General features: G+C 38.6%; 1 protein-coding gene and 1 long non-coding RNA gene across 12 annotated transcripts in view; one reads left to right on the forward strand and one right to left on the reverse strand.

Annotated features, from left to right (window-relative positions):
* Positions 1 to 1,333: 1,333 nt before the first annotated feature.
* Positions 1,334 to 23,699, reverse strand: part of LOC112442028 (uncharacterized) — an 80,599-nt gene continuing 58,233 nt past the window's right edge. For 2 of the 11 annotated variants that reach the window (XR_009491040.1, XR_009491032.1), the window contains exons 4-11: positions 16,966 to 17,034; positions 14,569 to 14,761; positions 10,832 to 11,025; positions 10,428 to 10,481; positions 9,554 to 9,722; positions 9,375 to 9,437; positions 2,340 to 5,802; positions 1,334 to 1,607 (exon numbers count right to left, since the gene is read on the reverse strand). This is a non-coding gene — a long non-coding RNA (uncharacterized lncRNA). Of the gene's footprint in view, positions 1,608 to 2,339; positions 5,803 to 9,374; positions 9,438 to 9,553; positions 9,723 to 10,427; positions 10,482 to 10,831; positions 11,026 to 14,061; positions 14,176 to 14,568; positions 14,762 to 16,965; positions 17,035 to 23,699 lie in introns of all 11 variants that reach the window. The other 9 variants (XR_009491036.1, XR_009491039.1, XR_009491035.1 and 6 more) reach the window with 9 other exon arrangements.
* On the forward strand, positions 9,907 to 17,038 carry IL21 (interleukin 21; the record flags this gene model as incomplete). The annotated part of the gene is given in 5 exon segments (NM_198832.1): positions 9,907 to 10,062; positions 10,171 to 10,206; positions 14,845 to 15,000; positions 16,847 to 16,924; positions 17,015 to 17,038. Coding segments are annotated over 5 exon segments (450 nt in total), but the record flags the coding sequence as incomplete, so codon positions are not given.

The raw sequence follows: 23,699 nt of genomic DNA on the forward strand, positions 1-23,699 counted from the left end.
CATCTACAGATGAATGGATAAAGAAGATGTGGTACATATATACAATGGAATATTATTATACTCAGCCATAAAAATGAATGAATTTGAGTCAGTTCTAGAGAGATGGATGAATCCAGAGCCTGTTATACAGAGTGAACTAAGTCAGGAAGAGAAAAACAAATATCATATATTAACACATATATATGGAATCTAGAAAAATGGTATTGATGAACGTATTTGTGGGGAAGGAATGGAGACACAGATGTAGAGAATGGACTTATAGATATAGTGGGGGAAGGAGAGAGTGGGACAAATGAAGAAAGTAACATCAATATATATACACTGTTGCTGCTGCTGCTGCTAAGTCGCTTCAGTCGTGTCCGACTCTGTGCAACCCCATGGACGGCAGCCCACCAGGCTCCCCAGTCCCTGGGATTCTCCAGGCAAGAACACTGGAGTGGGTTGCCATTTCCTTCTCCAATGCATGAAAGTGAAAAGTGAAAGTCAAGTCTCTCAGTCATGTCTGACTCTTAGTGACCCCATGGACTGCAGCCTACCAGGCTCCTCCGTCCATGGGATTTTTCCAGGCAAGAGTACTGGAGAGGGGTGCCATTGCCTTCTCCTATACACTCTACCACGTGTAAAATAGATAGCTAGTGGGAAGCTGCTATATAACACAGGGAGCCCAGCCTGGTGCTTTGTGATGACCTAGAGTGGGGCAGGGGAGGGAGGCTCAACAGGGAGGGGATATGTGTATAATTACAGCTGATTCACATTGCTGTATGGCAGAAACCAATATGACATTGCAAAGCAACTTTCCTCCAATTAAAAAATTAATAAAGTCTGAATCTATACCATAAAAATTTCCTAGTCATCAAAAAAACCAGCTGTAAAATTAGATTCTATTTACACTTCACTGTGGAATTTACTTTTCACCATTTGTGAGAGTATGAGGGGGAAATGTTTAATTTTAGTTCTGTATCTTTTATTTTTAGATTATTGTTTTTTACTTGAATCTGCAGAGTTGTTAGAAACTGTGGAATAAATTACTGAGATAATAAAAAAATAAATACATGTAAATAACTTAATCATATTTTGGCTATTAAGTTGTTAAGATAATTGATTTCCTTAGTTGATTTCATCTATGTTATTCATGATTCAAATGATTACAGCAGTTTACTCACTTATTTCTCTCTTCTTGTATGGATATAAAATACCAGAAAACCAGTTTACACTGTACCACGGCGGGTAAAATAAATGAAAGACAGGCAATCGGATAGTCCAACTCAGACAGGAAGCTGAGTTAATTATTTAATTAGCTCTGACTATATATATATATATATATATATATATATATATATATATATATTTACATTTTGGATACCACCAAGAATAATTCTGCAAAAGGACTCCTTACTTCACTCCAAATCCACATGTCAGAAGCATCACCAATATGGTTTAATCCCATTATGGGGTCTCTTGAACTGCAGAGGCTATTCTGTTATAACCCAAAGGCGTTGGCAATGGAGGCAGTTTCCTTTTGTGGAGAGAAGTGGTTAAGCTCTGCAGACAGTTGTCCTCCAGGCACTTCATTGTTATTCAACTTTGTTGTGCCTTGGCTTCTTTATCTGTGAAAAGGGATAATCATAATACCTCATTTCATATTGTTGCTTTAAATGAGACAATGTCTGCAAAGCACTTAACTATATGTGTCTGCTCTAATAATTATTATCTTTTTGACTGGTCTAAGATTTTCTCCAGAGATACCCCACTCACTTTATTATCAACAGAAGTAGCTCTCAGGTGTAACTATTCTTCAGTTTAAAAGCTGATTTTAGGGCAACCTTGGCATTAATTGAGCAGATCTCACAGAGTTTGTGTTTTCCTGTTGTCCACTTTGTTAATCAGGCAATGTTGTTTATAAAGCTACCGTGTATACTGGATGTGGAGAGTCCATATTTAAAGAGTGCAAGTAACATAAAGCACTCAGCACTAAAATTGTAGCAAACACAACCGACAACTGATGCGCAGATGCCATGTTAGGATTCTCCAGTGCCTGTTCCCCTGAGAGTGGTATATGGTTAGACCTATATGTAAATAATAATTATATAGCATACCCAACTTTGTTCTAAAACAATGGTATTCAGGTAGCCCATGAATCTATTGATGTGTGGGCCACTGTTTATAAACTGACTAAGTAATTTTTGACCATATATATATTATTCATACTCTCAAAAAAGTATATAGCTAGCTTTATGATGAATTAAATGTGGATTCATTTAAAAGTACTTCTGATTCAAATGTATTCTTTTTAATGGCTGAGTAATACTCCATTGTGTATATGTATCATGCTTTCTTACCCATTCATCTGCTGATGGACATCTAGGTTGCTTCCATGTCCTGGCTATTATAAACAGTGCTGTGATGAACATTGGGGTACACGTGTCTCTTTCAATTCTAGTTTCCTTGGAGGGAAGTAAGCCAGAAAGAAAAACACCAATACAGTATACTAATGAATATATATGGAATTTAGAAAGATGGTAATGATAACCCTGTATGGGAGACAGCAAAAGAAACACAGATGCATAAAACAGTCTTTTGGACTCTGTGGGAGAGGGCGAGGGTGGGATGATTTGGGAGAATGGCATTGAATCATGTATATTATCATATGTGAAACAAATAACCAGTCCAGGTTCCATGCATGATACAGAATGCTCGGGGCCAGTGCACTGGGATGACCCAGAGGGATGGTATGGGGAGGGAGGTGGGAGAGGGGTTCAGGAAGTGGAACACGTGTACACCTGTGGTAGATTCATGTCAATGTATAGCAAAACCAATACAATATTGTAAAGTAATTAGCCTCCAATTAAAATAAATAAATTTATATCAATTAAAAAAAAAAGGCAGCCAGTAATCTCCTAGTAAGGATTTTGGATATCAATAAAAACATATTGGAAAAAAAAATAGAAGTACTCCTGAAATCAGTGACTCTTTGGCATCAGAATTCTTCAAGCTAAGACTAAACCAATTTCAATCACTTATTATTATAGAAGGTGAGGTATTTTTGATATCAAATAGGAGCTTATGTCATAAAACGTAAGATTCTAAGATCCAGTAACATAAAAACAAAATCTCTGTATGGCAAAGACACCATGGAGAAAATAATTTAAACATGTTTAACTTATCTTTAAGAGAGAAAGAGCCCTTATAGGTGAGAAACAACCCAATATATGGACAAAGAATATGAACAAGGCTTTTCACAGAAGAAAACAAAAAACACTGATATCAAAGATACGAAATATGCCGAACTTAACTTATTGATCAAAGAAAGGCAAACCAACGGTAGGATACTAATTTTTTTTTTTTGCCTTAGCATAATGGCAAACATTTAAAATATTCACAATACAAAGTGTGAGAATGGAGGGGGAAAGGAAACTGTATTGTCAGTGGGAGTGCAAACTGCTTTGACATGTTGGAAGGCAACTTGATAGTTCCTGGCAAATTTTTAAAAGGATATAATATTTCCACTCAGAAAGTGAAATGTGGGATATGTATCTAAAAGAAATATAGTTCACATATGCTATAGACATAGAGGTTTAAGGATATTCATTGCAGCGCTGTTTGTAGGAAATAAAAATTGGAAATAATCTAAATGCCTATCACCAGGGTTATGAATAAATAAATTATAATATAGCCATACAATGGAATATTAACCTTCTATGTAAAAATATAGCCCTGTGTGAGACTACTGCATGGATCACTGTCCCTGACATATTGTTGAGTTAAAAAGAAAAGTTGTAGAATATGTATGCTGTGCTTAGTCACTCAGTTGTGTCCGACTCTCTGCAACTCCAAGGACTGTAGCCCACCAGGCTCCTCTGTCCATGGGGTTCTCCAGGCAAGAGTACTGGCATGGACTGCCAAGCTCTCCTCCAGGGGATCTTCCTGAGGGATCAAACCCAGGTCTCCCACATTGCAGGCAGATTCTTGGCCGTCTGAGCCACCAGGGATGCCCAGAATATGTATGATAAGATTAAATTTTTATGTAAAAAAAGCGCATGTTTTTCCTGTCTATATCTTTGTTTCTTTTTCTATTCTTCTCTGCTGCTGCTGCTGCTAAGTCGCTTCAGTCGTGTCCGACTCTGTGCGACCCCACAGACGGCAGCCCACCAGGCTCCCCCGTCCCTGGGATTCTCCAGGCAAGAACACTGGAGTGGGTTGCCATTTCCTTCTCCAATGTTCTCTATCTCCATCTAAAATTCTAATTCCTTCAATATGTACGTTTACATCTATGCCTCTATATGTTCTAAGTACATAGGTAAAGAATATACGGTACTTCATAAATTCTCAACAGTTCACCTAGAAAGTGAAAATTAGGGAAAAAAAGGGAGCAATTTTATCTTATTGTATTTATTTAGAAAAAGGAAGCAATTTTAAATTTTGCTTTTTGCTTTACACAATTATGTGTATTTGAATTCTTTGTTTTATGATACACATGTATTACTTTTGTAAATACAAAGATTAAAAGTAATAATTTTCCCCAAGTGTTCCTCAGCCCTAGAAACAGAAATGGCTGTTCAGAATGAGTGAGACATTCAGCCTTCAGACTCCTTTCTCTGATATCCCGACACTGCCCCTTGGAGGATGTGGGGAGAAGGTTCCTATGAATGAGAAACTCAGCAGACACCTTAGGAAGAGGACACACTGACAGCAAAGGCCAATGTTGTATTTCTTTATTTTCATGACTGTGTGTTGGGAGATGCAGGGTCAAGACAAATGTTTGTAGCCACTTCTCACCCTCGGGAAGGAAACAGGTGCAGGTCTTGAGTCCAAAGACAGTAGCATTCCTTTGATCAGAGCTGTTGGACAGGAGGCTAGGGAGGCTGGTGGAACTGTCATATCTCGTGTGGCATCAGGATGGAACTTGGTTGAATGGTATGGATCTTCTGATTCTTTTTCTCCATACTTTGTGCCTGATGGTCATGGAATGATGGACATGTGATCTGTAGCCTCACTGATGGGTGTCACGGTCGCCTAAGGATAAGCCATCTACCTTTGGCCTATAGAGTGGCACCTGTTACAATAATGTCTGTAACTCTAAATACCAGAGACTGCCCTTGGCAGAGTTTGTCTGGCAGGATATCTAAGTCTACCCATGAAAGGCCAAGGCAAGTGAAAGCAGAAAGGGAATACTTGACACCCAGTGGTCACAAGGAAGAGCTGTGCAGACAGGGCAAGAGAGCTGGGCACAAGGAGTAACCAGTGCCATCTCAGGCCTAGCACATCTCTCCCAGGCAAAACTGTAACTTCACTCACTTCATACTTCAACCCCTCCTTCCCTTTATTCCTCTCACCCCCAGCCTGCTCTCCTTGGCTGGAAGCTTTCCTTCAGTGCCCTGGCCTCCTTCCTATCCTGAGCAGGTGGTCTATGAGCATAGTCCATTCAAGAAAATTCTTGAAATGTCTGTGAATCCTCTTGGGTGGGTGACTAAAGTTTCATGCTTTCATGGTGATGACCTGGGTTATATTCCTGGGAAGAGTACATGTAGCAGAATCCACCACCTCACTCCAAGGTGCTAAATAACCATGGAAGGAAGTGAAAGTAGTGGGCTTGTCACACAAGTGTGGCTTCAGCCAGGTTGTTGCCCCTTCACTAATCCTGCCACACCAGCAGCTGCCACTTTTCTGCATAGTGCTGTGCGGGTGCTGAAGAAGCATGGGTCCGCACTGCCCTTCACAGAAGCCTCTGAGCCTAGAAAATAAAAGAAGCAGCTGCCTGACATTTCCTTGGAGAAGCAGATGAAATTTAAGGTTTTCTTCTTCCTACAAACATGAACACAAAAATTTGCACACAATTTCAGAAGGCTCACGGAGGCCAAGCTGTGCTCCCCTGCACTAATGGGAAAGGGCCAGGGAGGAGCTGCCCCACCAGGGTTTTAAAAATCTGAGCTCAGATAAAACGTGTGAGTCACTCGGTTGTGTCCACTCCTTGCGACCCCATGGACTGTAGCCTGCCAGGCTCCCCTGTCCATGGAATTCTCCAGGCAAGAATACTGGAGTGGGTTGCCATTTCCTTCTCTAGGGGATCTTCCTGACCCAGGGGTTGAATCCAGGTCTCCTGTATTGCAAGCAGATTCTTTACTATCTGAGCCACTAGGGAGGCTGAGCTCAGATAGGATATGTGTAAAAATGAGAAAGAAAGAATTTGTTTTTCATTCTTTCTCCTTTCTTCCATCATCCCCATTTTCTCTCCCTCCTTAGGAATAAATCCTTGATCCTAGCCTTGCTCTTCATCTGGACGTAACTAGATGCTGTTGAGACTTAGTATGACACTTTCAGATAAAATACAGTCAGTTCTGCTATAATGTGACATACACTTTTCTAAAAACCAAGTGCACTATATAAAATCACACAATAAACACCACAGAACTTATGGGGGAAATAGGATTAAGGGCATAACACTGAAATTCCGTCAGTGATAAAAGATGACAGGAACCTAATGAAGAAAGACATCAGTCTTACACATGTTAAATGGTTAAGAAACACATAAATACTATAATAAATATGGCATTTTGCCTAGGAAAAGACCTGAAGTTTGTTCATGGAGGTGAGCGCAGGAAGAGTCAAAGCTACAAACTATTGAGAAATGGCAGCACAGGCTTCCCAGGATGGAAAGCTGTTTAAACACCAGATATGGACAGTTAGCTGGTGAGTGTTTGAGGTGTGTATGCATTTTGTATATTCCTAAATGGCCCAGTTCAGCCGGATTCTGCATTTGCCTAGCATTTCTTGCAGACAAAATCACATATGAGGAAACACAAAATTCTGGTTATACTCAAATTGTGCCCTGGTATATTTGTCACAGTGAGATAAATTCACATTTTCAATACAAATATTACGGCAGGACTGAATCTAAATAAAAAAAAGATTACAATCTAAAGAGTAAAAGGTCATTAAGACCGCAATGAAATGATGTTGTAAAAAGGTAGCAATAAGTTAGTATTTCTAAGCAGAGAACACGTAACTCAAGTAAATCTAAGTCTCTTTACTTCACTGTGAGGTCTGTCTCAACACAGTGATAAATTCTAGCACAATGCAAATTGGGCTCCATAGCTTTGAAACACACTGTTGCTCTTGAGTGAGCCCTCTCAGCACCAGGAAGAAGTTGTTAAAAGACACCCAGACTTCCTGGAAAGTCCTCATCGGACATTCCTCTCCCTTATATCCCATACCCAATGGTAGCTACACTAATCTTACTTGCCTCTCTTCTTTATGATTCCTGATCCCTTCTACCTGCACCCCAACAGCCCAGCAAACCAAATTCCAGCCTTTACTAGTTCTCTCTTAATCACCTTTTCCTTCCTTTCTCACCCCTTTTCCAAAAGTAAAAATTCCACACGTAGGTGTGTTACTTTCCTATTACTACTGTAACAAAGTACCACAAACTCAGTGGCTTAAAGCAACCCAAATTCATTATTTTACAGTTCTGAAGTCCAAAATGAGCTTAAAGGGGCTGAAATCATGGTGTTGGCCGCATTCCTTCTGGAGGTTCTAGGGAACAACCTGCTGTTTGTCTTTCCCAGCTTCAGGAGGTCTTTGGCTTCAAGCCCCATATCACTCTGACCTCTGCTTCTGTCATCACATTTTCCTTGACTCTGACCCACCCCCTCCAAACCCACCACTTCCTCTTATAAGGACCCTTGTGATTACGTTAGGTCACATGGATAATCCAGGAGAATCTTCCTCCCAAGATCCTTAATTTAATCACACATGTAAAGTCCCTTTGATTACCTTGATGGTAACATATGCACAGGTTCCAGGGATTAGGATGTGGACATCTTAGGGTGCCCTTATTCAGCCTACCATACCAGCAGTGATATTCAAAATGCTCAACAACTGAAATGCTACTTAAAGCGGGGGATCTGACTCTCAGAAAGGTCTTAGGTCTTGATGTTAGAGTGGGACCATGCAGATTCTGGTATGCTGGCTGATGGACTGTGGAGGGCCAGGAGGTCTAGCATGATGGTGAGGCACTCCAGAGTTGGGACAAGTGATTCTAAGTAGCACTAAAAACTTCAAAACTTTTTTATGGCAAATACAGCCACACCCGTGCGTTTTTGCTGATCTACCTGTGCTCTTCCTTCCATGGATCAGCTTAGCTTCTCTAGGCTTTTATAAATTTTCCTCTCTACCCTCATCCATAATCAGCACACATATCTTCTGAGATTTTATTGTGTGATGTACTTGGCCCTTTTCCCCCTGAAATGTCTAGTTAAGCCTCATTACAACCCTATAATTAGATTCTATACTTATCTTCCTTTTGCAATAATATATCCAGGGTCATATGTACAACAATTAATATGTAACTCATTGTTAGGGCCTGGATCTGAATTCAAGCATTTTGCTTTAGAAATTGGGCTCTTAACCACTGTGGTTAGTATCTTCAAGGAGACTCATGTCTCTTTAACAGATAAAGAAAGCGTGAACAAAGCTGATGCAGGCAATGTTGAGATGCAAAGTGGCAACCCCAAGTCCAAATGCTGTTCGTGGGTTAATACATCAACCCTACCCTGTAGAATTTAATGATTATAGGAAGGACTTTTTGATCACACGGTAAGATTTTTATTACTCTGTAGGACCAAACCTGAATATTCTTGAATAGATATTCTATAGTATAAAGATTAAAAACAACCTTCAAAGCAAGTCCAAATTCCAATTTATCTTAGCCACATAACATTTTAGAAAAAAGTATAGCTGTAAGCATGTGATGAAATAGATGAAGAAATAAATGGATAAAAAAATCCATAGCCAAGAGTTTTATTGTAAGACCCAATTGACTGTGCTACAATACTACTTCCATGATTCTATAATATCATATTCAGCTTTCTCAAATGAGTAAAAAGTAGCAGGGACAGGAGAAGCTGCAGAGAGGAGGATGACAGAACCACTTGTGGACTTTGAGCCTTTCATTAATCTCTACCCGATCATAGTTAGAAATGTACTGTTCATACCCAGAGAAAATGATATCTAACAGAAATAAGTAACACTACTCAAAGAAAAAAAAGAGTCGCAGATATTTTTGGATTTTGCTGTTTGAAATAAAATTTTGGTTGGAGAGGAATGAGTATTAGCTTTTTAATTCACTTAATTGTTGCATTATTTTTTAATGAAGGTAGAATGAGGTCTTGATTGGGGATGGAATAATATGTATAAATCAGAGGGTTAAGTAGAGTGTTAGAGGCTGAAATTAATGTTACTTAAAGATGCTTGGGAGCAGAGCTGGAAGCAACTTCTACTTTAAACCATTTAACCTGATTAAGAAACTAAAATATTCTTGCTAATTTGGAAAATACACTTGATGTTTAAAATTTCCTAAAAGGTAGCTGTCCTCCTACCTTTATGATGGATTATTGGATGATCTCAGTCAAAAAGCCTAGTTATTACCATAAGAAAAAGTCCTGCAAGAAAGCACATGTTGCCACTTTACTCATTATTGAAGTGCCCTTATGACTGTCAGAGAAAACAGGTAAGATGCTAGGGGAGGCAGAGAGAGAGATCAAAGTGTTTTGTTTACTTCTTTGAAATCTTGTAGTACTGACTATTTACTGTGCATGCTTCTTGATTCATGCTGAAAATTGGAATTCACCCGTGTCTCTCTTTTTCCTGTCTAAGATGCAGATTGGGCACATTTTGTTAACTCCATCAATCCCTGCCCCCACGCATTAGCGCATGCACACGTATACCTAGCCAGTGGAAAAGAAAAAAGAGTTACTCACATTCATCCATTTTACAAAGATTTCCAGGCTGCAATGGGAGGGCTTTACCTCTCCCTGAAGGATGAATAAATAGGTAGCTTTTCTGACAACCTGTTCACAAACTGAAAACTGAGACCAAGGTCTTGCTCTACTGGCACTTATGAGATCCACTCCTGGCAACATGGAGAGAATAGTCATTTGCCTGATGGTCATCTTCTCTGGGACAGTGGCCCATAAGTCAAGCTCCCAAGGGCAAGATCGCCTCTTTATTAGACTGCGTCAACTTATAGACATTGTTGATCAGCTGAAAAACTATGTGAATGACTTGGTAAGGCCATAGTGGGCACAACCAAATTCAAATAATATTCTTCAGTTACTATAAAAGGAGCTTTTTGACTTATAAAAATAACTCAGAACTAATTTTCTTTTGCTCTAGGATCCTGAATTTCTGCCAGCTCCAGAAGATGTAAAGGTAAGACCAGTTGAATTTGTTTGTGAAAATGCATTTGATAAAAGTTTTTAAATCCAATTAAGGAAGCCATTAACATGATTATTTAGCAATAGACTTAATATCAATGAATTTTGTGGTTTAATAATTAGTTATTTAATAAATACATTTACTATATAGTTATTTCTGATTTGCCCAAATATTCTTTGATTTACTAACAAGCCAACCTATAAAACACTACATACCTTATATGATATATTTTTATCTTCAAGTATGTCTAAGAGTATTCCCAAGTAGTACTGTTGAGACAGAAAAACAAAACTAGAAAATAAATCTATATACTATGATCATTTTCTGAACAATGACCAAGTAATTACATTTTAAGAGTCTGTGCATAAAAGTTCTTGAGCCTTCTTTGTAAATCTATGAAACATAGACACAAATCATAGAAGCAGGATTCAGTTTTTGATAATTAGAAAGGAAGGGAGAAAGAAAGAAAGGGAGAAAGGAAGGAAGGGTAAAAGGGAGAGAGAGAAAGAAGGAATAAAAAGAGAAGGAAGGAAAGAAAGAAAGAGTAGATTACAGAACAGCATGGAGGAATACTGGTGTGGAAATCAAGGCTATTCTTTAGAATGTAATTGCCATATACCTTGGCCTGAATGGGTCTTGTCTTCCGCCTTTGGTGAGGTCTTTTGAAAGGACAATTTTCAACAACTCATCCCGTTCTCTTAAGCCATTTAAATCCATGAGGTCCCAGGAAGAAGAGGCGTAGCATGTAGTCCAAGAGTACTGTGTGCTGATCTTTCCCTTGGTAACTTCTATCTAGTCTTAATGTTTGGTATCCTGAGGATATAAACGCATTTGGGGGGAACAGTTTCACTGTCACAGAGCTTTAACTGCATAAATTAGAATAACTATAAAAGTACTACCAGTAATTAGGACACTACAAAGGGGAGACTTATGAAGATACATTGCAAAGAAAACAATTATCGTAAATGACTGTGTAAAAGTTTAGAAAGTGAATGAGTCACAACTATTGCTTTTCTCTAAAATTCACTCTCTGTCTCTGAACCTAACCACTCTCATTTACTAAGTCCTTTTCTAATAAGGAGCATCTAAAATGAAAGTAGCACATTCAGCTTATTGGAAAGACTTCTTCAAAAAGACTGTTTCTTAATGTCCTAGTTATCCAAACACGTATTTTGCAGCATCTCATGTCCCTTGTCTAACTGCTGTGGTTAGAGTCCTTTCTGGAGTTGCTTAGCTGCAGTCTGTGACTTGCAAAATAAAGATATCCCATTTTCTAACTTGAGTTGATCCAGTGGGTACTCTCTTTATATGCTTTGTTAAAGCAGATGTTTTTTATCTTTTATCATAATGACAGGATTTTGTCTCAGTGACATTGTATCTATCTAATAATCAGATCAAGCAATGCTACTATGATACAAGTGAATAATGGTATAACTAAGATTTTTAAGCCATGCTGGCAGGCAAACCCAGGAGAGAAGAAAATAGATCAAGGTCATAGTAGCATTATATCAAGTTTTTTAGGACTTGCATCAAAGCAGAGTCTATATGAGATTTTAAAAGATTAAAAAGTTCAATGAAAATAAATTCATTAAAATGTTGCATATAAATGTTGATGGTGATTATCTAAGGTTGCTAAGGCCTCACCAGGTATCTTTCTTTCTCTTTCTAATTATATAACCAGTGGTGCTCATCTGGTGGTGACTTTGCCCTCTGAGAACATTTGGCATTATCTGGAAAACTTTCTGGTTGCCACAGTTGTGTGTGTGGAGGTTTCTATTGGCATCTAGTAGGTAGAGGCCAGGGATGCTACTAAACATTCTAGAATGCACAGGACAGCCCTAACAACAAAGAATTATCCATCCCTAAATGTCAACAGTGCTACTACTGAAAAACCCTGATAGAAACCTAGCTTGTAAGCGGGACAAAGGTAATTTTACCCCATTGGCAAAACTTCCTAGTGTGAATGGCCAGGGCTTTCTTTGGGAAAAAACTACACAGGTCAAAAGGAAACTGTAAGGAGGCAAGTATTTTCAAATACTCAATTGCAATCAGCAAAGCCAAGTGCACCTACTTGCAAAAGCAGCACTTGACTGTTCTCTGGCTAAAGAGAAGAGTGGTTACTCTAGCTTTTGATTTCCTTACTTGCTTCCTCTATTCTGCAAAACTAATGCTTCCAGGTGTTAAAGGATGAGGGAAGCAAAGCCTTGCCTCTGAGTCTGCAAGGCACAGCAAAGGAAAGCAGTGGCTCTGCTCCCAGATGGTGGTGCTGCACATGAACTCAGGGTCATCCTGATTGACAGGGCACCTGCAGCAGCTTGAATCAAGATTAACCTCTCTACTCCCTGCCTCAATGCATCCTTAAAGCAGTTAGCAGGGCAGCTTCTCTGCTTCTTTTCCTGTTTGAGGCTGCCTTTGGTGTGCATCTGAAGCCAAATCCAGCAGCTGTTTGTCCTGGACCACAGATTGCCAGGGACAGCTGTGCTGCTTGCAGAAAGCACAAAGCAAAATTCCACTGTGTACTGACACAGGTGAGCAAGGAAGCGCGGTAGAGAGAGCACAGCTGCATCAGTAGGAGCATCGGCGTCCAGATGCCATTCAGAGGCATTCAGAAAGGCTTTCTCAGGTGCAAAATCTTTGCTCACTTGTCTTGACCACTCTTGGCAATACTGTCTTGAGGGAGTTCATTTCGTAGGCCCCTACACTTCTTTGGAACCTAATTTTCTTTCAACATACACATGTTAATGTTAACTCAGCAAAATGGGCCTCTGTGAGAAATGCTGGTTTCTCAGATCATCACGGATGAAGCAGTTAGTGTTTTCAGTTTCAGCTGGAAAATTTACCTCTTTAAATATGAATATTATTTTTTTCCAGTAAGTTAAGCCGGTTGTGGTCAAAAAGAAGAGAAAAGAAAAAACTTCAACAAACATGAACATGTGGTTTTCAAGGAAAAAAAAGTGCTATAATTAACATTTATAAATAGTTTCTATTAAATAAGCATTTTGGCAAACATATGTAAAGGACATTATTTCACCCTTATGACAGGCAAGCAGCTCTGATATAAGGAAACCAGATAAGCTGGTTTTCGGCTTGTGGCTACGTATGCAAAGCAAATCTGACGGGGTTGTGTCTTAAAGGTGCATGATATTAACCAACATTCATATTGGGTAAGCATATAGGCTGGAAAATGCAAAGCAGGCCAGATGCTATTTTCAGCTGATTGTCCATGGGAAGATTCAGGTAATATTGTTGTATATATGATGGGCCTTGTAGGAACTGAGAGAAGTTGCAGCTTCTGGATACATGGCAGTAGCTTCATGCACATTGGTGAAATGAAGATATAGCAACTTTGTCGGGGGTGGGGGAGACCAGCATCATATACAGACATTTGCTGAAAGAAAAAACTAACCTGAATACAAGTTCTCAGATCAGTGTGAAAATGATTCCACCAAGTCAGTATACATTGTGTTCTTCCAGTAAATTCCACTTCACTTTCAGTTCAATTTCTAAGATTCTGATTTATTCACTAGCCACTGGTTATTTGACTAAACCAAGAATCAATTTTTTGATCCATGATCTGCCCAATTCCCCATGCTCTGAGACATTACTCTTACTTTATAAGGGACAGTCTTCCCTCCCTTGTGGGTATGGGGGTGGGGAGGGCACATCTCAAATTCTATCTCTCAACCACTTGATTCAGGCAGATCCCACCGTGACTGACTTGAGAGTGTGAATGGGATTTTAGAAAAGTCACACATGGTCTACGGCAGGTGGACTCTATCTTAGATGTGGAATGTACCATCTGAGGTAGGCACCCACTTCATTTCCCCAAAGGAGGGGTTTTAAACTCACTTAATTAATTTGTCCACTCTGCAAATATTTGTTGAGCATTCACTAGCATTCACTATGCCAGGCATTGTACAGGAAAGGTGTTGTTCAAGACATATATGTCACTATTAGAAACTCCTATGTACATTGAAGAGAGACAAATGAAACAATTTTTAATCAGACTACCATAGCATAGGGGCTTCCCTGGTGGCTCAGATGGTAAAGAATTTGTCTGTAATGCAGGAGACCCAGGTTTGATTCCTGAGTTGGGAAGATCCCCTAGAGAAGGAAATGGCAACCACTCCAGTATTCTTGCCTGGAGAATTCCACGGACAGAGGAGCCTGGTGGGCTACAGTCCATGGGGTCACAAAGAGTCGGACATGACTGAATGACTAACACACCATAGCATAATTCACCCAAAGCTGCCACAAGCCATAATGTAACTCTTAGAGTGTCACAATTTTTAAAGTGTGTTCTACAACCAAACTAACCCTCCCAGAAACACCAAGAGTTCTGCCCAATACTCAAACCTCAAAATGACATTAGGAAGATAGAACTGTGGCAAAGTGAGGCTCCATCTTCTTGTCTGTGAGACAGGGAAGCATCCTCTCGCCCCTAACATGGGGGAATTTCACATGATAAGAGTCTCCTCTTCAGCCCAAAGATTAAGTAGGACAAGAATCATTCCTCATTTGTCTGCTGAAATGAATGTGATCCAAGGCACTGCAGGAAAAAAGGATTGGGAAGGTAATTTTTACTTTCTGAATTACTTTCATTAACCTGCACACAAATAATTTCTCTTTCAGAGACACTGTGAGCGGTCAGCTTTTTCATGTTTTCAGAAGGTTCAACTAAAGTCAGCAAATAATGGAGACAACGAAAAGATAATCAACATATTAACTAAACAGCTGAAGAGGAAACTACCTGCCACAAATACAGGGAGAAGACAGAAACATGAAGTAGTAAGATGTCGTTTGTCATCTATCTTATTTGTACTTATTAACTATATCTATTACTTTACATAATTTCACACACACACACACACACACACACGCATACACACGCAGCCAGAGCCTCCAGTGCCTTCCTTCCAGTTACATGTTACACCTTATCATATAGAGTGTTTTGAGAAGTGAAATCATCTCTTTTTAGTCCACAGACCTGAAAGTACTAACAGCCAATTAGAACTTGCTAATGGTCTCTGGTAGCTGAAATAAGTTAATATAGCTTTCTGAGGTGAGGAAGTCATTAGGCAGAGGATCCAATTGTGACTTAAGAATTAAAATATATTCTCCTCTCATTATATGATCACATATAACTTGCAATTTTATTAATAAGAGCTAGACCCTAGCTTTCCTACAAGAAAAGAGATAGCCTTCAAGACACCAGGATAAATCTCAATCTCTGCCTTCCTCTTTTAAAGAATATTACCATCCTATATAATTGCAGAGTCAGTGCTACATTTAAAGTGATAGACCCCATTATTTGGTTAGGGAATTTCAATATTCCCTACTTTTTGGGGTCCTGAGATCCTTTTGTATATTTCCTCATATGCCAACTCATGAGCAATGCTGATAATCTCATGAGTAATTCAAGCACTAATCAAAACCAGTGGATGAACACATAAGATAAATTACTAGAATTTTTTTTCTTTCCCTCTTCTAGGGGATTGCACGTGTGAGCAAATGAACTCTTAATTACAGTATCAAAATGATTTTTATTTCCTTTGATTGCTTGGCAAGGTTAGAATGTGAAAAGTATCTCTCCAAAACTTTTCTCAGGAAGACAAGCACTGAGCCTGTCTCTGAAACAAATATCAAAGAAACAAAACGGTAGTACTGGCACTGAACTTAGAGCTACCCAGTGAAGCACCTTCATCTGAATGATGGGAAAGCGAGACCAAGGACGTTAAGTGACTTGTCCCAAGCCCCACACATACTAAGGGCCAGAATGAGAATTAGAACTTAAATCTCTTATCTTTCAAATATCTCATACCACAACATCAAACTGGCATTAGAGATGCTCAATGGCAAGCAATGGTCTGGTGTCTGGTATTCCAATAGGAATAGGATAAAAAACATAAAAAAGATGTTTTTTAAAAAGAAATATAAGTGGGCAATACACATATAAAGGATTGTTTAATCTCCTCATGAACAAATAAATGCAAGTTAAGAAAAGAAATCCTATTTTTTTCCAATTAAAAAATTTTAACAATGCCCAATAATGGTAAGAATATTCTATATGAATAGAGATAAAATAGTTTAATAATGTACTTTAAAAGCCTTAAAATATTTTATCCTTTTAACTTAATTTATTAATTCTACTTTTAGTAGTTTATTAAATAAAATAAAGTATATGAAAAATTACTCAGAGATGTTCACTGCAGCACTGTATACAATAGTGAAAAGTTAGGAGTAATTTATGTGTCCAAAAATAGTAACACTTCAATTCTATGTATGAATACAAAGCAACCATTATGGGGTATATTTTTGAAGAATATTTAATATGTAGAAAATGCTTGTGATATGTTAAGTGTAAAAAAGGCAAATTAATAACCAGTGTAAACATAAATGTGAAGAAAAAAATTACCAGGACACATATCAAAATATTGCAGTTATTATCTCTGAGATTAGGATGTCAAGTGATTTTTCTCATTGTTATTTTCTGAACTATTTCATGCATTTCTCAAATTTTTTTCAGTGAACATGATTTATATCTCTAATTGGAAAACATAAAATTTGAATGAACATTTTATTTATATAGGAAAAACGTTTTAGAGAAAATTATTATTCTTTCATTGATTTCTAGACATGTCCTTCTTGTGATTCTTATGAGAAAAAACCACCCAAGGAATACCTAGAAAGACTGAAATCACTCATCCAAAAGGTATATAACAAATTACATTTGATTTTCTATTTCATCCTTACCCAGATGGCGTCTTAAGTTGAGGTTACTCATGATATTCTATTTTCACAGATGATTCATCAGCATCTGTCCTAGAACACATGGGATATGAAGGTTCCTGAAGATCTCACTTGAAGCCAGACACTATATTGCATACTTTAACACAGCCATGAAACTCACTTCTTGGTATTCCAAGTGGACAAGTACAATGTATAAGTGATGGGGGGAACACTCAGATGTGTGTTCAAGGTCAGGATTATTTCTCCAAAATCACTATGCAGTACTTCGGTTTGATCTACATGCTCTGTTTGGTCAACTTGAAAAAATTTTCTACTCAATTTGAGTCTGATTTCTTATGTTATAGATTTCTATGGCTTCTAAAGTTTTTACTTTATCTTACTGCTCACCTATGACACTTCTTGGAGAAGCTTAAAAATTTTAACCAAAAATTCAGTTTGGGAATTTGTTGATCTTATATTAACCTTGATCTTGATTGCAAAAATAATGAGGTTTCTGATGATCAGAACTTAAAAGGTGTAATACCTTAACTCAATCTGAAAAATACAGAAGCATAGGGTGAAAATAAAAGTTGAAGCCTTTGTACTTTTAAGTGTTTAAAATCGATATCTGACTGTTTAAAATAGATATCTGAAGAGGTTTTTTTTTTTTTTTTTTAAATCTCAGAATGTCTAACATATAAATATATGATTTATTTATGTACTTGGGGGATAGCTTTACCCGATGGCTCCCAAAGTTTTGACTTCTTCATTGGAATCTGTCAAAAATATTTTAATACTATACATATGAATGTATTTACGGGATAGACTCTTCTGGACTTTTTCCCTCTAAATGAGTATAATAGTACCTTCCCCAACTCAAGTCCCTTTATAAGTTAACATTCTAAGCCTTTGGAAATGGCAATTAAAATCGGACATACGTTAGATGGTCTTCTGGAACTAAACAGAATTTTAAAAAATCTTGTAGCTCACTTCTTAAATTGTTATAAAGACTATATGGGAGTGAGCTTATAATACCAAATGTTTGTTTCCTTCTTCTTTTCTTTCTGCTTTTTAAACAGACAGACATTTTGTGTTTGTATGCTCTGCATAAGGCAAATTCAGTCACCTATACAAAGTTGAGATCAGAAGACAAATCAGGAGTCCAGGACTCCTAGTAGAAAACAGACTTTTGCATAAGCATTCCAATCTTTACTATCAGTCATGGGTAGTGAAAACAAGCAACCTGCTCTAACTGCCATTTCATATCAAGTCCAACAGTTTATTTAAATATAAAGTTAAAAACGCTAGAAAAATTTTCACTAGAATGTTATAAGCTATTTGAAAATCTCTTATTGTTAAAGTAGCTGTGAGTGTGCAAGAGGACATTGTATGGAAAATGCTTTACACTCTTAAGAAGAAAATGATCTACTTAAAAATATTTTTTGGACAAGTATAGATAATTTATGGTTCTAAAATGTATGTTAGGAATCCTTATTTCATCAACTCTCAATGAGATGTGTGATCATCAGAAACAGGGTGTTCTGTTTTAAATTTTTAAAATGTTATTACAAAGAAATCATATGCATTGTGATCATAATACGCATGTAAAGCCTGCCTCAGCATCAGGCCAGGTTGTTGGGAAACAGTGGAAAGTGTTAGCATGAATTTGACTTGGGAAAGATGGAGTCCTTATTTCTAATTTCTGGCTTTATAGTTGTTGGTTTCTTTGACACTGTGATTTTATATTTAAAACAATGTATTTATTTTGGTGTGTTTACTGTTAAAAATCTCTGCTTTAATCCTTTTGACCAGAAATTCTACCTTAAAAGCAAAAATAATTTAATGGGGCGAGTTTTAAACTGAGTTTAAAGATTCAGGTAAAGATCCTGGCAACATCCCAAGGAAAGCAGTGCATCAGAATATACAAGATGAAGAAGTGAGACTCAAACTGCTCCATCTTCACTACTCTGTGTCCAAGACCAGCCCTCCAAAAGGATCTGGGGCTGACCTGTCACAATTGCTGTTCACCTATGGATGGTGGTACAGGAGACCTGAAATCTCACTGGATATGAAGTTATGGTCACTTGCTTAAATTGTTTTGGTTCCCATCTCTTTATCTGTACAATGAGGGTGTTGGACTTAGTCTCTAAGGAATATTCTATCTTTTTTGAGCTTTATATGTCTATGAGTCTCTAAAGTTCTGGATACTCTCACAGGAACATCTGACCACAACTCTGAGTAAAACTTTCTACTGAACCGATCATTTGTTCAACATTATTTCAACAGCGTTTTTAGCAACACTTGCTGTAGGAACAAGGGATATGTTTCAAAAAAAAAAAAAAATACTGGGAAAGAAGGAAAAAAGAAGGGAGAAAGAAAGAAGGCAGGAAGAAAAAAGAAAGGTTTCTCTAGGTCATGGGGGTTCAGGGAAAATTAATCATGACTTTTACTATTTTAGCTGAAAGTGTCTTCTTTGGACACATAAAATTATAGCATTATTATTCTATATTATTGCTCTGTTGTATTATTACATTTGCATCTGAAAATTTAGCTTTAATATGAATTATGTACTTTATAATTTAATGATTATTTATTATATATTTGGTTTTAAATGTTTATGTTCATGGCTTCTTATTTAAGACCTGGTCATATTAAATACTACCCAGTCAGTACAACTGTCTTTTGTGATTCCCTGGAAACCTGTAATTTAAGTTTCAGTAGAAAATAAAAGATGATCCTTAGTTTCTGAGAGCATGACGTTTTTACACGTATGTAATAAAGACAATCTTTTCTCCTTACATACTTTCACTGAAATAGGACTTTCTACTTCCTGTCCCTACTTCAGGGACACCACTTCCTGTGCAGCTCTCCAAGAGCAATTGAAGATATCCTTCCTAACGCCTATTGCACGCATATTCTTGCACAAAACTCATTTCTCCTTTGAAGTTTGTCCCATCTAGCTTTGCTGTCCCCTTACTTTTTATTGATGATTGTCAACTCCTGAACACTCCTCCATGTTCACCGAGGACTCAGGCATGTTCTGTTCCTGAATCAAATTTATTCCATCACCCGGGGTGACTTCAGTGACCATAAGGAGGATTCCACCAACACTATAGCTTCCCAGAAACTTGAGTACCTCAGTTTCAAACACGGGCATCTTTTACTCTATCATCAGATCATTCCCATGGCCAGGTACCAGACTATATAGCACTTGGAACCAGTCTCTGTCTGAAATCTTTATATATAAAACTCCATCACCTACTAGTCTCTTTGCTTTCAAACTGCCCTCCTTCTACTAATGTGTCCTGAGACTTAACATGATAGCCAGGCCTTCACCCTATTGATTCTCTCAGCTTATTTGTTCCCCTCTTTTCCCACTGAACCTGGGCCCCTGTCAAACCCTTGAACTTCAGACCCAGCAGCACACACGATCTCATTCTTCTCAAGGACCTGCCTACAAACTCCCTACCTAGATGTCTGTCTTGCTTCCCTAATCCAGCTTCAGACAGTGGCTCTGGCCCCTTACCTTTGGAGACCCTCATAAACTCCCCTATTTGGCTTACTGAAGTCACTTCTCCACTTCACTTTCAGCTCGAAACATTCACCTGCTTTCAGCGTCTACCTCCATCTACTCTGTGGGCATGGCCTCACCTCATGTGGAAAAGGGAGGTTTGGGTATTCATGTAAAGTCAAGCTCACTCAAAGAGTAGTCTACCCATGTGTCTAGAAATCTCATCTCCTATCCACTTCAAACCATTATCATCTGATTTCTACCCAAACCACACATTACCAGTGTATCATTAAAACTGTCCTTTCTCTGCTCAACAATGACCTCCAAATTACCCAGCTCACAGATGTGTCTAAATCCTTATTTCATCTGATCTCATTGTGGGCTTTACTTCCTTTGATTACTCTCTCCTTTCCCTCTTTGACTGTGGAGCCTGCTCGTCATCCTCCTGCTTGTTTGCCTCTCTGACCATATTCTCAGCGTCACTTGTTGGTTTGCTTTCCTGTGGCTCTGCTTGGAAGATGATGTTCTTGAGGATTCTATCCCTGGGCACCTTTTCACTATAAATCTTTTCCTTCAACAGTCAAATAAGTTCCTACCGTTTTTAGTTCAGTTCAGTCGCTCAGTCAGGTCTGACTCTTTGCAACCCCATAAACCGCAGCACACCAGGCCTCTGTCCATCACCAACTCCCAGAGTCCACCCAAACCCATGTCCATTGAGTTGATGGACATCCAACCATCTCATCCTCTGTCGTCCCCTTTTCATCCTGACCCCAATCCCTCCCAGTATCAGAGTCTTTTCAAATGAGTCAGCTCTTCAGATCAGGTGGCCAAAGTATTGGAGTTTCAGCCTCAACATGAGTCCTTCCAATAAATACCCAGGACTGATCTCCTTTAGAATGGACTGGTTGGATCTCCTTGCAGTCCAAGGGACTCTCAAGAGTCTTCTCCAACATCACAGTTCAAAAGCATCAATTCTTTGGTGCTCAGCCTTCTTTATAGTCCAACTCTCATATCCATACATGATGACTGGAAAAACAATAGCCTTGGCTAGACGGACCTTTGTTGGCAAAGTAATGTCTCTGCTTTTTAATATGCTGTCTAGGTTGTTCATAACTTTCCTTCCAAGGAGTAAGCGTCTTTTAATTTCATGGCTGCAATCACCATCTGCAGTGATTTTAGAGCCCAGAAAAATAAAGTCAGCCATTGTTTCCACTGTTTCCCCATCCATCTGCCATGAAGTGATGGGACCAGATGCCATGATCCTAGTTTTCTGAATGTTGAGCTTTAAGCCAACTTCTTCACTCTCTTCTTTCATTTTCATCAAGAGGCTCTTTAGTTGTTCTTCACTTTCTGCCATAAGGGTGGTGTCATCTGCATATCTGAGGTTATTGATATTTCTCCCAGCAATCTTGATTCCAGCTTGTGCTTCCTCTAGCCCAGCGTTTCTCATGATGTACTCTGCATATAAATTAAATAAGCAGGGTGACAATATACAGCCTTGACGTACTCCTTTTCCTATTTGGAACCAGTCTGTTGTTCCATGTCCAGTTCTAACTGTTGCTTCCTGACCTGCATACAAATTTCTCAAGAGGCAGGTCAGGTGGTCTGGTATTCCCATCTCTTTCAGAATTTTCCACAGTTTATTGTGATCCACACAGTCAAAGGCTTTGGCATAGTCAATAAAGCAGAAATAGATGTTTTTCTGGAACTCTCTTGCTTTTTCCATGATCCAGCGGATGTTGGCAATTTGATCTCTTGTTCCTCTGCCTTTTCTAAAACCAGCTTGAACATCAGGAAGTTCACGGTTCACGTATTGTTGAAGCCTGGCTTGGAGAATTTTAAGCATTACTTTACTAGCGTGTGAGATGATGTAATTGTGCAGTAGTTTGATCATTCTTTGGCATTGTCTTTCTTTGGAACTGGAATGAAAACTGACCTTTTCCAGTCCTGTGGCCACTGCTGAGTTTTCCATATTTGTTGGCATATTGAGTGCAGCACTTTCACAGCATCATCTTTTAGGATTTGAAATAGCTCAACTGGAATTCCATCACCTCCACTAGCTTTGTTCATAGTGATGCTTCCTAAGGCCCACTTGACTTCACATTTCAGAATGTCTGGCTCTAGGTGAGTGATCACACTATTGTGATTATCTGGGTCATGAAGATCTTTTTTGTACAATTCTTCTGTGTATTCTTGCCACCTCTTCTTAATATCTGCTGCTTCTGTTAGGTCCCTACAATTTCTGTCCTTTTTTGAGCCCATCTTTGCATGAAATGTTCCCTTGGTATCTCTAATTTTCTTGAAGAGATCTCTAGTCATTCCCATTTTATTGTTTTCCTCTATTTCTTTGCATTGATTGCTGAGGAAGGCTTTCTTATCTCTCCTTGCTATTCTTTGGAACTCTGCATTCAAATGGGTATATCTTTCCTTTTCTCCTTTGCTTTTCACTTCCTGTCTTTTCACAGCTATTTGTAAGGTCTCCTCAGATAGCCATTTTGCTTTTTTGCATTTCTTTTTCTTGGGATGGTCTTGATTCCTGTCCCCTGTACAATGTCATGAACCTCCACTCATAGTTCATCAGGCACTCTGTCTATCAGATCTAGTCCCTTAAATCTATTTCTCACTTCCACTGTATAGTCATAAGGGATTTGATTTAGGTCATACCTGAATGGTCTAGTGGTTTTCTCCAATTTCTTCAATTTCAGTCTGAATTTGGCAATAAGGACTTCATGGTCCAAGGAATGGGTGAATTTAACTCAGATGACCATTATATCTACTACTGTGGGCAGGAATCCCTTAGAAGAAATGGAGTAGCCATCATAGTCAACAAAAGAGTCAGAAATGCAGTACTTGGATGCGATCTCAAAAACGACAGAATGATCTCTGTTCATTTCCAAGGCAAACCATTCAATATCACAGTAATTCACGTCTATGCCCCACCAGTAACACCAAAGAAGCTGAAGTTGAACAGTTCTGTGAAGACTTACAAGACCTTCTAGAACCAACACCCAAAAAATTGTCCTTTTCATCATAGGGGACTGGAATGCAAAAAGTAGGAAGTCAAGAAACACGTGGAGTAACAGGCAAATTTGGCCTTGGAGTACAGAATGAAGAGGGCAAAGGCTAATAGAGTTCTGCCAAGAGAACTCACTGGTCATAGCAAACACCCTCTTCCAACAACACAAGAGAAGACTCTACACATGGAGATCACCAGATGGTCGACACCAAAATCAGATTGATTATATTC

This window comes from Bos taurus, chromosome 17, assembly GCF_002263795.3.
Source record: "Bos taurus isolate L1 Dominette 01449 registration number 42190680 breed Hereford chromosome 17, ARS-UCD2.0, whole genome shotgun sequence".
Classification (NCBI taxonomy): domain Eukaryota; kingdom Metazoa; phylum Chordata; class Mammalia; order Artiodactyla; family Bovidae; genus Bos; species Bos taurus.